Source organism: Ooceraea biroi, chromosome 12, assembly GCF_003672135.1.
Source record: "Ooceraea biroi isolate clonal line C1 chromosome 12, Obir_v5.4, whole genome shotgun sequence".
NCBI lineage: Eukaryota > Metazoa > Arthropoda > Insecta > Hymenoptera > Formicidae > Ooceraea > Ooceraea biroi.
Genome location: NC_039517.1, coordinates 8,673,646 through 8,687,078, shown reverse-complemented (window position 1 = coordinate 8,687,078; position 13,433 = coordinate 8,673,646). Strand labels below are relative to the sequence as shown.

The 13,433-nt window shown below is 44.9% G+C and overlaps 2 protein-coding genes across 4 annotated transcripts in view; both read right to left on the bottom strand.

Annotated features, from left to right (window-relative positions):
- Window positions 1-149: 149 nt before the first annotated feature.
- Window positions 150-9,409, bottom strand: LOC105284295 (protein lethal(2)essential for life). The gene is made up of 3 exons (XM_020033230.2): window positions 9,212-9,409; window positions 6,800-7,051; window positions 150-836 (listed from the first exon to the last, which is right to left on the bottom strand). The coding sequence occupies exons 1-3, from the start codon at window positions 9,407-9,409 to the stop codon at window positions 426-428; spliced, it is 861 nt and encodes a 286-aa protein (XP_019888789.1). The 3' UTR covers window positions 150-425.
- The window catches only part of LOC105284285 (high affinity cAMP-specific and IBMX-insensitive 3',5'-cyclic phosphodiesterase 8), a 22,640-nt gene continuing 16,627 nt past the window's right edge, over window positions 7,421-13,433 (bottom strand). For all 3 annotated transcript variants that reach the window (XM_011347656.3, XM_011347659.3, XM_026974171.1), the window contains 4 exons: window positions 13,202-13,363; window positions 12,986-13,115; window positions 12,840-12,907; window positions 7,421-12,632 (listed from right to left, as the gene is read on the bottom strand). In XM_011347656.3, the coding sequence (XP_011345958.1) occupies window positions 12,552-12,632; window positions 12,840-12,907; window positions 12,986-13,115; window positions 13,202-13,363 (441 nt within the window). In that variant the 3' untranslated portion in view covers window positions 7,421-12,551. The remainder of the gene's footprint in view (window positions 12,633-12,839; window positions 12,908-12,985; window positions 13,116-13,201; window positions 13,364-13,433) is intronic.

Sequence of the window (13,433 nt, the reverse complement as noted above, 5' to 3'; positions counted from 1 at the left end):
TTAAAATCGACGCACACTAATCTTGCAAAATCGCGAATGCGCCTCGTTCACGCGCGAGAGAAAGAAAGCAAAACCGTTAGCGTGTAGTTTGAATGAACGTTAACGTGACTATTCTATTTTATAGTTCAGACTCAATAGTTTGATCCGAAACCGTCGGCACCATCTGCCTCCTCTAGTGCCGCACCCTGAGGCGCGGGTCACCGCATTGGGGAACGTTGGAATCGAAAGGCAAAAAATCAAAGATGTAACGTAAGCCGCCATCAGCTAACAAAGACGAGAGAGAGAGGGCGAAAGAGAGATCGTAAGAGCGTAAGAAAAGGGTAGAGAAAGAGAGGAAGAGCGAGAGAAAGAGGGCTCCGTTCGTTCGCGGGTCGAGTCCGCGGATGAAGGAGCGGGGCGGATGTTAACGCGGAACTCGGCAGGGTCTAGCGTACCTTTTTGGGCGCCGTAATAGTTAGTATACCATCCGAGGAAAGGGTCGAGTTGACGTTGGCGAGGTCGTGGGACGGCGGCAGGAGATATCTGCGCACGAAGTGCCTGCTGATGTAGCCGTGTTCGTCCTGTCTCTCCTCGTGCTTGGCCTCGACGATAACGTGGTTGTCGACTGTCTTCACCGTGATCTCATCCGGTGAGAATTGTTGCACATCCAGTATCACCTGCGGATCAGAGAGCGCGGCCGCCGCGAGGAGGCCCCGGCCGGAATACTCAGTTAATCTACCTGGCTTGTTCAGGATCCTCTTTCCGGAAGCGCCGACGCGGGACAGGGATTTCGCATTATTCTTCCAAGAGCGATCGCATACCAAAAAACGCACACAGCAAAAAAGAAAGAACAACAATTACATCACGCAGCATCGCACCGTCGTTGCCATCGTCCGACCATGCGTCCATAGAGCGACAGTTAAGTACCGATCACTCCTGAGCGAGCTTACTCCGATCCGATGTCGGTCGAATCTTGAGCAATAAGATCCTCATTTTGAGTTTTCCCCGCGAATTGGCGTTTTAGTTTCCCGTCTCTTATCTGTCCCGGGCTGATCAAGCGGAAGAGGATCTCGAGCGCGGCCCAAAGCGCATATTCTAAATCGCAAACGAAAAAGGCAACTAGCGTACGCACAATCGACAGATCATCTGGAGCGCGCTTTGTTCGTCCGATTCGCATTCGTTCTTCCATCCGTCTCCGCGCGCAGGTAGTCGCCGATTCGGCCCCGGTTGTTGAAGTTTCCGCAGCGCGAAAAAAGATGACAAATTCGGCCTACTAGCTTTTAAATCCGTCGATCCGTTTTTGGACAAGCAAGACACCCAATTTTCGTTTCGATCGCTCAAAGTCACTCATATGTAACTCCCGCGTCTCCTATTTAGATAATCGCGCGTTATGGTACAAAAGCAAACCGGGAAGATGTAGTTGCCGGGCACACCTACGTGTGTGATTGTGTTCCTTTTTTTTTCCACGACCAAAAAAAACGAGCACACATACAAGTAGGTGATCTTTTTTACACGTGCACTTCCCGCGAGTGAGCACGGTCGTGCCGAGAGCGATCGGTCGCGACCGCGGTGGCCGATCCTTTACGCGGCCGGCGGCTCGCTTCGGCAGGAAGCGAGAAAAATTGCGAACCGTAAGAAAGTTCCCCATTCCCCCCCCCAAAAAATAGAAAACAAAAAAAGAGCTAAAAGTAAAGCGATGGTTAACATTCTGACATAGAGCGAGGAAGCTTCAACGACCGACGGTAGGACAGGCGAGCCGGGTCTCTGCGGGTGATCCTGCGGGGCTCGGTGAGCGAGAGTGCGAGGAAATTAGCGTAGGATGGTTGGCTGTGCATTTCGAAAATAATACCAAAAAGAGGGTGAGAGAAAAGGAGGAATTTGGATCAGTCCATAACATAAAATAATACGGTCGACTCGAGTGCTGCGCGCAGAGCGACACATTTGGTACAAATAAAGAGAGTTAAAGCAAAAAGAACCAAAAAATAAGAAATCGCAGAAAGGAGTTCCGGAGTTAAGGGAGGAAGAAGGACAGAAGTCATTTTGTACGATTCTATTGTTGAGGGTATTCAAAAAGCATTTATTTTTGTATAGAGATTATAGCCGGGGGTACAGGGGCCTGGGGCCTTCGTTCCGCGTGAGCGGCGCCCCCTTCGAGAGGGGGGCGCGTCCACTCGTCGGAACGGTGACATCGTACGTCTCGGTACCTCCATCGAACAAGACTGACTAATCGCGACGCGATAATATATACACCCACTCTTTCGGTTGCATATTTTATTCCGTGGCTGCTGCGCGCGATCTCTCGCGTGCGACTCTGACCGCAGATCGTAGAGGGTAGAAGCGCGGGCGTAGGGAGTAATCCGACCTTTCGAACCCGTGACACTGGCGGACCGTGAGCGCGCTCGCGCGCGTGCGTGCGACCGCGCGGTGGAAGAAAATAGCGCGGAAAGAGAGAGGAGGGCGAGAATAAAGCGTAAAGCGGAAACGCACGCGAGACAAAAAGAGATAAAAAAGTAACCAAAAAAAAGAGAAAAAAAGCAGATTGAGGAGGAGCAGGTGAAACGAGAACTGTGGTAAAACTGTGATTCCATAGAGATTCCGAAGTTGTACAAGCGGTGACCGACCGGAGATCGTGCAGCGCGATCGTCCCCCTTTTGATACGCGATACCTTTCGTAAAAGAGCATTTCCGACGAGCGAGAAGGATACCGGCGTCCCTCGAGGAAAACAAAAAGAGATAAAAACAGAGTAGAAAAGACGACCAAAAAACGCAACAGTTCATCCGGTGACAAAAAGAGAAAAGGAAAAGTCTCTCCGATCCGATTCATTCGCTCGCGTTCTCCCCCTCGCCGAGAGGGGGATGCACGGAGGACACATCCACAACCCTTCCCGATCGAGAACACCCATTTCGAGGACATTCATCCGTCAAAAACCGGCGCTGCCGCTGCTCGATCGAGCACGAGCGTCGCGTGCGCGATCGCGTGATCGTGGGAGCGTGATTATGCGGCGTGTAGCGTGCGCGTGCAGCGCGTAGAGACAGCGGCAGCCTCTCGCAGAGCAGATGCAGCCATCAGTTTTCCGGGCCTTCTGGTGTTCCGAATTTTCCGTTGGTTTCTTTGGTCACTCTTAGCGGGCTGATTTGAGTTTCTTCCGTTCTTTGCGTTCGGTTTTTAGCCTTCTCTCCCCCGCGCCCGTTTTGGATCCCCCCCTTTTCTTTCTCTTTTCTTTATCTTTATCTTTTTTTTTTCTAAATAAAGGCCGCGCGGCTCATTCGATCCCTTTGAAAGTAACGTTCGAGCCAACTGTAGATAGAGTTCTCTTCGCGACGTTTTGATCTCTTTCGTTAATCCCTTCTCTTTCCCACTCACACATCCCCCCCGCCCTCTCCTTCCTTTCCCGTTTCTTTGATCCTTTCTCTTACGAATGCGCCCTTTCGCCACTCCCTCTCACATCACTCCCGTCATTCCCTCCCGTCATCTATCCCCGTGACTTTTCTAGATTTCGAAATCTACGATTCGCCGCTACTCGTTTTTCGGTAGGAGATAACAAAAAACTCGTCTATACTTATATAATATTATATATACATATATATATATATATATATATAAATATATACATCGTACTTTTTTCGTAGGCTATTACTCGAGGCTGTTTGTGGTCGGCGCAGAATTCGTTCCGTGTCCGACCCAAATCGCGTTCGATGCAAGGAGTTACTTACTGATGCAACAAATTTAAGATTTAACAACAGAGTAATTAAAAAGGTACGGAACAATCAAGGAACATCTAAAGAGATTGTCACTTTAAGTCTCAGCCTAAGTTGTATCGCACATCGATATCATCACATTCCGCTCGCTGTTACATCATCGAAATTTCCCGATCGAGGATAAATGTGATTTGTATCGCATCGAGGCAGTGATCTTGAATTCATGAATTCAGGACTGCGTCCAGGCGCGTCACATTGCTCGGCTCGTATCAGCCGATCAGAGCGAGAGTAATCTGGCGAACTGGCGATCGTGCGAAATTCATGAGTTTGGGAGCGAGTTTTAGGCGAGTTACATTTTGTATCCGATATAGATAAACCATCGCAAAGAGAAAAATAATAGATCGTCGCTTCAGGCCGTGATTAAGTTGTGCCACATACATACAGACGCGCTCATATGTAACACGTACACACACAGGCACGCACGTAAAACAGTAATCGGTTGTAATTTCACTTCACTGTTGTATCGTCGAACTTCCGTGAGAGATAGGAGATAAATGTAACAAAACATATTTTAACCGGCCGATAACTTTTGCGAATTCATGAATGTAGGCGTGCCGCGTCACTCCCACGGCAAACACAGAAACGTATCTCCGTAGCGTGTGTATATTCATGAATTTGAAACTGTTAGGCTACGCTACACCTTACGATTACACGTAATGTAAGTTATATTACGATATCGATATTACTGTCGAGTTACTAAGTTACTGTAGATTCCGAAAGCCGGACAAAGCGCGCCGAGCGATCTAGGGATCGAGGAGTAGCGACCTCGCGGACGTTTTATCCAGTTCGAACGCGCAACACCGACGGATCAGTCAAGCATCCGACGACGTCGATCAATCGGAGGAGAACAAAAAACAAAGAGATAAAAACCAAAAGAGACAAACGCCCTCCACCCCCGCGGAGATCGTTATCGGGGTGAGAGAGGAGTGCCTTTCGAATCGGGCGATCTTAGGAATTCACTCGCATTTATACGCGTCAGCGGACTTTGCATTCGATTGATTCTCGACACCCTCGACTTATCTGACTAATCTGTGTGCGTGTGTGTGCGTATTGTCCTATAGGATAACTGCAGCGTAAGATAATCGATTTACATCCGCGACGCGCGTTGACCTCCGGGCATTAATCGCGCGCGCTCAATTCCGAATCGCGCGACCCCTTCGCGGAACCCTTCTCGAGGAGCATCCCCTCGAGAGATTATCTGACTCGTACGTAAACCGCATCTCTGAATCCGATCGCTTCGGAACCGTCCACGATCATCGCGCGGCTCTCTGCTCTTCGGAGAGCCGCGCGATGATCGTGGGCGGTTCCGCGATAATTATCCACGACGAATAATATTACGAACGAAAACGACTAAAAATAATCGGCCGTGTGAATCACTCGCACGCGGAACATTCCGTGGTAATTTTAACGCGCGCGCGTCGCTTCATGTTGATTTCTTGCTCTCCGCTTCACACCGCCGCATTACGAAAATTCTGAACTTTGGAGCGATTTAACGATAAAAGGTGTCCCAAATAGTTTCCGCACTTCTGACACACATCGAAATTCTGTCTACAGGCTTGTTTTCTGAAAGCTGCAACAGCTCGTTGAAAAATCACAAGGAATTTAGCGTTACAACGATATTCTGACGAAATTAATAGCGGTGAGACTTTGAATCGCAGATCGATCGATAGGTGATTGAAATTATTATCGTAATCTTAGCGTCGGCTTGTGTTATCGATTATTATTATTGAGTCGTTTATTATAATACGTAAGTGAGAAACATCAAATATCTGGGTTTCTATTAGTTCTAAATAGTTTCCGGCCAATTCCCCTCTTCCGCAGGATCCTGCCGGCTTGTTTCTGCCGCAGGATCCTGCGGAAGACGGAATTGGACCGTTGCGCAACAGTAATCCGCCCTGTAATTATTTAATTATTTTTAAGTAAACTTTGACACTTTCCCGACTAAAATCTCGCTCTACTTAGCGATTTTAAGAGAGAACCGACCAAAATCAACTATTAGCATCTTACGAATCCGATAGATCGAACAAGGCAAAATGCAAGAGGCATAGTTGGCAAATTATATTGATTTCAGCAAAAAGATATGCTATTTCGAGTTTAGCATCCGTCAGTCAATCAAAAGATTCAAGCGCTAACTAAGCTAAAAAGTACACATTTAAACGCGCATTCTGGAAGAACAATTATGCATCGAATCAAATCGACAAGCGATAATAGTACAAACCGGCAGAGTAATAATAGAATACCAGCAAAAGCAAAATCTCCTTTGCGGCGCTTATAGTTTCAGGCCATCTTTTGTGTTTCGCCACGAATGCAAAGATGAAGCAGTGAACTATTTGATGACAAATTAATGAAAATCAATCTTACAGTAGCGTCACGTAACATTGACGAGCACGACCGCGAAAAGAGATATGTTTTCCGGCCATCTGTCCTGGTTTTCGTATTTATCGCAAAATTTTGTGACACAAAAAACTAAATAGATTTCTGATGCTAAATAAAACTAGAGAAAAACGTAGAAACAGACAACGCTGATTCTAAAATGTCAAAGAAAACAGAAATAAATTTCTGATGCTAAGTAAAACAAGAGGCAAACGTAGAAACAGACAACGTTGATTCCAAAATATCGAAAACAGAAATAGTTTGGCAAAGACTCTTTCGACAATACTCTAAACAGCAATAAATTAATGAAATTACAATTGCAATCTCGAGAACACTTTTAGGCATGAACTATCAGCGACATTTCGGTCAATCAAAATCGATTTTCAGCAAACCGTCACAAAAAAAACACCAGTCCTGATACAGATCAATCTATAAGTAGACATCTAAAAAGCATTTTTTTACTATTCTACTTCCGCTGATCCGCAAAGATAGGAGGAAGGCCGCAGACCAAAAACTCTCATCTGCTCACGAGATCCTCGCCTGATCCAAGAATTTCTCACGAAATTTAACGTAGAACTTCACGGAAAGAGCAGCATGGGCGTAAATTCATTTTCGAGCCTAGTCTAGTTTGCTAACAACGTTACCGAATAACGTTACGTTTCGTTAATCGCGATTCCGGAAATACCAACCTGGAAATTGTCCTTCTGCAACTGGATCGTGCTGGATCCACTCGAGTTCTGACGCGTCACGTTCCTCCACGGTCGGTAGTACGAGTTCCCGAGCATCGAGCGTAGGGACGGCCGATTGAAACCGAAATCGGTCAGGCTTGAGATCAGATCGTCCCGGTGGAGGCCGGTGCCGAAGTGCTGATCGACGAGCCGCGAGACGGGACGATCGATATCGTCCCACCAATCGCGGAAGACGAGCGGCACGATCGACATCTGCGAACATCAATACAATCAATGATAACGACCGCACGGCGCCTTGCTTGATCGTAGAGAAACAAAAATATAGGATAAAGGGTAACATTAATTTCAGGGGATGTGGGGATAAGGGATAAGGTGGAGGGATAAAGTATAGAAGTCCCGGGCGAGAAATGATGCGTGGATGAGCGACAGTAAGGCAATCACCAACCACGATACATGATAAGTACCTACGTTAACGAATCCTAAGTCTTAAGATAGGTTGCACAAAAGGCGCAGACGATACGTACGACGCTACACAAAAATACTTTACGACCACACCGAGGCGCGATGGCACTCGTTAGCTATCGTGTACAATCAGTCGGTGTGTGCATTTCTTTTTTTTTCTTTTCTTTCTAGGATTTATATCGTCAGTAGGCGTAAATTAATCTCGCTTAATGGACCGTCGATCTAACGAGCACACATAAAGGCACTCACGATCTTAGCGTACAGCAGATTAACACGACGGCCGAAGTACACCTCGATCACAAAAGACTTAAAACGGAGAAATTAACCGAGTTTTGTCCATTCCGGAGTGGACGAGTATTTAAGATCGTTTTCGGCGGAGATACCCGACGCATTTATTAATTAAGGATCACGATAAACGGAGTAATCCCGTTTGGCACGCGTTTCCTCGCGACCGTGTACGTATATTGATGCTACTTATTAGGCTACGTTGATAAGTGGTAATTTTTAGGGGAACGAAAGTGCGCGTCAACCGACACATGCCGCACATAATAAATGTTGACGATCCGTGAAATCCTCTCCCTTCGTTGAGCGAAATTGAACGTGTGCGAAATCGAATTTAAATTCTTCCTACCGGCGAGTCGATACTTTTGGACAGATTTACAGATCGTAGTCTTCTCGTGCATCCTACAGCATCGCGCGACAAAAAGGAATACACATCTCGGACGATATTTGGCGCTTTCCTTCGATAGAACCATAAATTCATCGCGGAAATTTAGTCAATGACAACATCCTGATAATTATCGTCATTCGATAGATTTGGTCAATTTTTTCCATTCCGGTACTTTACGACGCGAGGCAATAGCTAGGTGGATCGACCGAAGGGAGACCGCAAGTAGAACGTGTAGGGATATCGACTGGTTTCTCCATTCTTGCGACGGCAGAAAAGAACTCAATAAAATATAGATTAGCCTAAGCTACATAAGTCAGCGAGAGCTCGATCGAAACCGCAAAAAGCTAGTCCGTTCGCGTATAAAATCACAGATTTTAGGGAAATAAGCAAAACTCCAATCTCAATTCGGCGAATTATCTCGCACGGGATATTTGAGCATTGACCAACCAAGCGATGGCACAACGATGACGATCAACCAGACAGACAAGCGCAGATACTAGTTTAACGTCACACGCCCCCCACTGACACGCATTTGCATACGTTGCAATACACACATTAACGCATCCGAAAACGCGCGACTTTTACAACCACACCGTGAAACAATAAATAATCGACGATAACGAAGACTCGCACATCTCCGCACGTGACTCGTGATGTAAAATCTCTCACGATCACTTCCTTTATCTCCTCCACGACTGAGATAGGCGACATTCTCTTTTGGACGACCGTACGCGCGGAGATAGCTGGGTGGGGGGAGATTTTTGCGAAGGTGGACATAAGGACCGTTTAGCTTAAGATTATTTCGCACAAAACGTACCGATAAGCTCTGATTTAAAAGAGAAAAAGAAAAAAAAGACAAAAAACGAAACAATAGGCGGATAACATAACTGTTAAGTAACGTTAAGACTATACCGTATTAATTATATATACGCTAGGCGATTAAACTCGTAAGTACGCTACGTAGCTGTAAATCAGGCTAGTGAGGACGCGGCGGGATAACGAGGGAAAATTCTGGGGTTTATAGCGCGCACACATACACATACACACGCGTAACACACCCGCGGACTGGTAAAAGAAAGAGAAAAATCTCATGGGAACGAGTGCTACCGTACTTTTCGTGGAACGTGAAGAAACCCGATCGGTTACTCGAGGATCAGGACCAGAGGCGATTCTAGAGTCGTCGCGCCGGCTTCTGATTTGGCGCGGATCACGCGGATCCCATCTTAAATAGCCGACGTCGTCGTGGAGGCGTGCTCCTATGTCACGTGACGTTCACTGACTCTTCTGTCCAAGAATATACCGGAATTCGCGGGGGGGTCCCTTGGCCGTCGTGATCGACTCTGTCTAATACTCCCCCGCAGTATCAGTAGCCGCTGCATTCCTCTCTGCTTTCGTGAGACCACTCTCGAGCTCCACTGCATTCCCGCTGGTCTCGTTATATCGCGATCATGAGGCGTCACGTCGAGCACCTCGTCCATCTAGATCGGTAACAGACTGATGACGTTGCGTCCCGTGGAAAAATCCGGCGACCACTCTAACGTCATCGAAATCGAGACTTTCTGTGATCGCTCTCGAACGTTCGCCTCCTCTGGATCATCGCGATTGCGGACCATGAGGGAGTTTTTTTTCATTGCAATTGCTGCATGCTCTTGCTAGCACGTAACTTGAAATCATTTCCAAAGACGAAGTAGAGACGATGAAATTTGAAGGGAGACCCGGAATGCAATATTGCACCCCCCCTTGTACCATAGCGAATCAGAGAACAAGACGTTGCATCACTAGACGAGGCATCACCAAACGAAACGTTTTTACCTGAAGCTTTCCGCTCTTGGCCTTGAACCTCGCTGAAGAACAATCACGAAAACCGAGAGAAATCGACCAAAGATAGAAACGGCGCATCTTTTTGATTAGTCGCGACAATCAGCTTTAGAGGGCTGGCTTAGTCACGAGAAACCGTAGCCGAGAATGCCGAACACTTTTCGATTTCGTAACGCTAGGCTAAAAGGCCGATCCAAACGTAGATGAGAAACTTCCTCCGAATTCCTGAAGAGAAAAATATTAGACCGACAAGAGTTACCAGAGATTTAGGAGACACGAAGAGAGTGCTAAGAGCACGTTATTAGTACGGACTAAGTTCACATGCGTTATTTTAGGATATCGGATTATACGCATTTTTCTTAGAATAATCCTTCGATTTGCTTCTTTCTCGTTTGATGTGCACGATTTGAGAGGAATTACAATTAAGGCTGGTTTAAGTTTTGCGTAAGAGTTAGCGACGCGAATCCTCGTAGAACCTCATCGAGCCGTCTGCACCTTTGAGTTCTTCTTCGGATTTAGTGCTTCTTTTTTTCTGCTTTTGTCGGCAATTGCGCAAGAATTACATGTTTAAATCCACGCGAGGTATCTGATCAATTATTAATTTCGCTTGCCGCGCAAGACAATTTCGATTAAGATGAATCAAGATCGACAGAGACGGCGATTTACCGATGCGGATTACTACGTGGATTATACAGCTTGACCAGGGGAAAAAGCGTAAAGTCAAGCGTTAAAGCGGTACTTACAAACATACTTTCAAATATGAAAGCGAAAAAAAACAAAAAAAAGCTCAAAAAAAATAAAACTTAAGTACATGTACTGTTAATGCTAAGAGTTAATACTTAAGGCAAGGTGTTGCATACTAGGCTAACTTACTCGTTACTCCGCGAATTCCATCTACTAGCGGCAAGTGCTAACGAAACGATTCCGACTATGTGAAAATAGCTCTCGATTCACGTTTCGCCTAAAAATACGTCACTCGTGTCACCGACAATGAGCAAACACGTGCGCGTCCGTCGCGGAGCATCCGTGTTTCCGCAAAGTGAGTAAATTCAAAGTCCTATTACCGAAAATACCTCGACACGTACGAGATGCTCCGGTTAGAACCGTTATCGAAATATCTCGCTGGTCAAAAAATGCGAAAGTTAGCTCTCGGATTTCAAAATGAAGATCGTAGATTCCAGCAGAAAAAGAAAAAGAGAAAGAAAAATTATACCGGATCAATCAATCCAGATGAAAGCGAACTCACGCAAAATGCACTCCGGCAGAGCACTTGTGGCGGGTGTATCGAAGACGCGAGTAATCTAATTTTAAGCATTAATATTCCTAGCTCTTCGAAATCATATTATGTGGCATTATAGAAGTAATACGATAAGCTCTCGTAATTAAGTTACTTTACCTAGTTCACCGCACATCGCGCGGAACTACATCCTACGAACAATAATAATTAATCGATAATCCCGAACGAAAATTTAATCTTTAAGCGATATCCTTTGTCTTCGTCTCTATTACCTTTATTCCGAGATATTGTCGTGAAATGTTCCAAATATTTACGTGTCAGGCTTCAAATAAACTCTAAAAGGCGACTCGAATTAATTCTAATTGTCTCTTCGTCTAGGGATAAAGGAAGCTAAATGTCTCGTTGATACTGGATAAAACGGCCATGATTATACGAACGTCCCGTAGGGAGTAATCATGATGTAAGGCACATATGTGTGTACTTTAACGCATACGTAAGAATCTTTAACATGAATGTGACTTAGTAACCATCCGCTAGGGCGATACTTGTAACTCGATGGACTATTGATGTTATTATCCCGATTCCTTGATTTTTGTAACAGCAGAAAAGCAACGCTATTACTGTTCTTAGATGCAACAAACGTCACATCAGGGCAATTTGTAGACTGAGAGAAAGCGAGTGCGTATTTCATGTATATCAGCATAAAGAAAACACAGCGAAAAGGCAGGAGAACGCAAAAATTTGTAATTCGCGATAATTCAAATTACACCATTCGTTTCGTCGCTTCGAAATCTCGCGTAACCACCATTGCGATATATTACGGCTTACACAACCACTCACACCTGGTCCTGATTTGATTCTGTAATTCATGCAGCGCATAGAAATAGGCCCGATGCCTTTTCTTCGCTGAGAGAAACAATAAAGTGGAATACCCCAACATATACAAAATATTGCAGAGTCTCAATTTCCTCTCAATTCTTAAGTATCAATCCTCCCAGCAAGCAGATCAGCCGCATCATCGAGAACGGGATTAGGATCAAGGGATTAAGTTTCTCGGCGAAAGGAAAAGTCGAAAATGATTCAAACACAATATTTTTAACAGATTTCTTATTTATTCATTAGCTGCCCCTGAATGTATAATTTATTATGACGCCAGTACGCGCCAAGCCTGCAACGAAGGTTTCATTCTCGCAAGTAACATACTCTCACGGAAGCCGCACGCAGAAAGGTACCACTTACTTTAAGCTATATGTGTCTTCTTGATGGGACCGGGGAAAAAAGGGGGAACGGGTGTGTTAATGTGCGTCACGTGTCTTAAAATAGTCTAATGCAACGAGTGTCATTGAGGGAAGAAACGGAGTTATATATAAATAAGAAGAGTGTTGGCGGGCGCGCGCGGAACGGCGGTTTACATACATGCATTTCCTTCGAAACTTTCCATTGCATGCGTTGACGTCGCTCTCACTAAGTCTATTCTTAAATATATAAATACTATACACACGTCTTCGCGATAAACGCAGCGTAAAATGTAACGTAAACGTAGAAACAAGACCACCGAGAGTTTCTCAGTTAGATAATCGCGGTATATGCAGATCGGGATGCTGCTGCAGCTGCTCGACGTCCTGCAGAGTAGATATACCCTGTTCCTGCAAGGCACACAATCCGAAATTAGATACGTTTCAGCGAACGAACTTGGAATTTATTATTGAGATTAAATGCCTGATAATTAAACGCTCGATTAATCTATTTTCAAATCATGGAATATTTTTGTAATATCAAAGCATTATTAAATTATTATAAATTCTAATTTAAATTATACGATTGCAGATTAAATTAAAACAAGCAACGCTTACATTATACTCTTTCCATCTTTCGTAGTTTTGTCGCATATAGCCCACCATCTCCGGCATGTCGATGAACACTGTGAAACAAATGGAAAAATAAAACTCTAAGTCTCTTTCCAACAGAGCTTAAAATAGATAACAATAATAGAACGAACCGTCCCAAGCCTCGATCATATCGGTGATGATATAATCGACGAAGCCGATTTGTGATTTCGGTATCGAACACGTCATTCTATCGAACATCGGCATTACGACTGGCATCTTCAACCTTTTCTCTTCGTCGGTCTGAAAATTATTAATAAACGTCCATTTTAAACGAAAGAGAGTAATGGATATCACTTAACGAACGCGGTTATTTCTGAAATGTTTACCTGTCTAAAATACTCCTCTGCAATTCGTCTCGCCCATTCGATGCAACATCTCAACGGTCGCGTTGGATTGGACACGTCCGCGCATTTGATCATCATTCTTTTAACTAATATTACATTGTCCGGTTGCAATACCACGGACATGTCTAGAGAATCTGAATACGTCTGCGAAGAATTTTTCTGAATTTAGATTTGTTAAATTTAGATTCTATTAATTAATTACAAAAATAGTAAT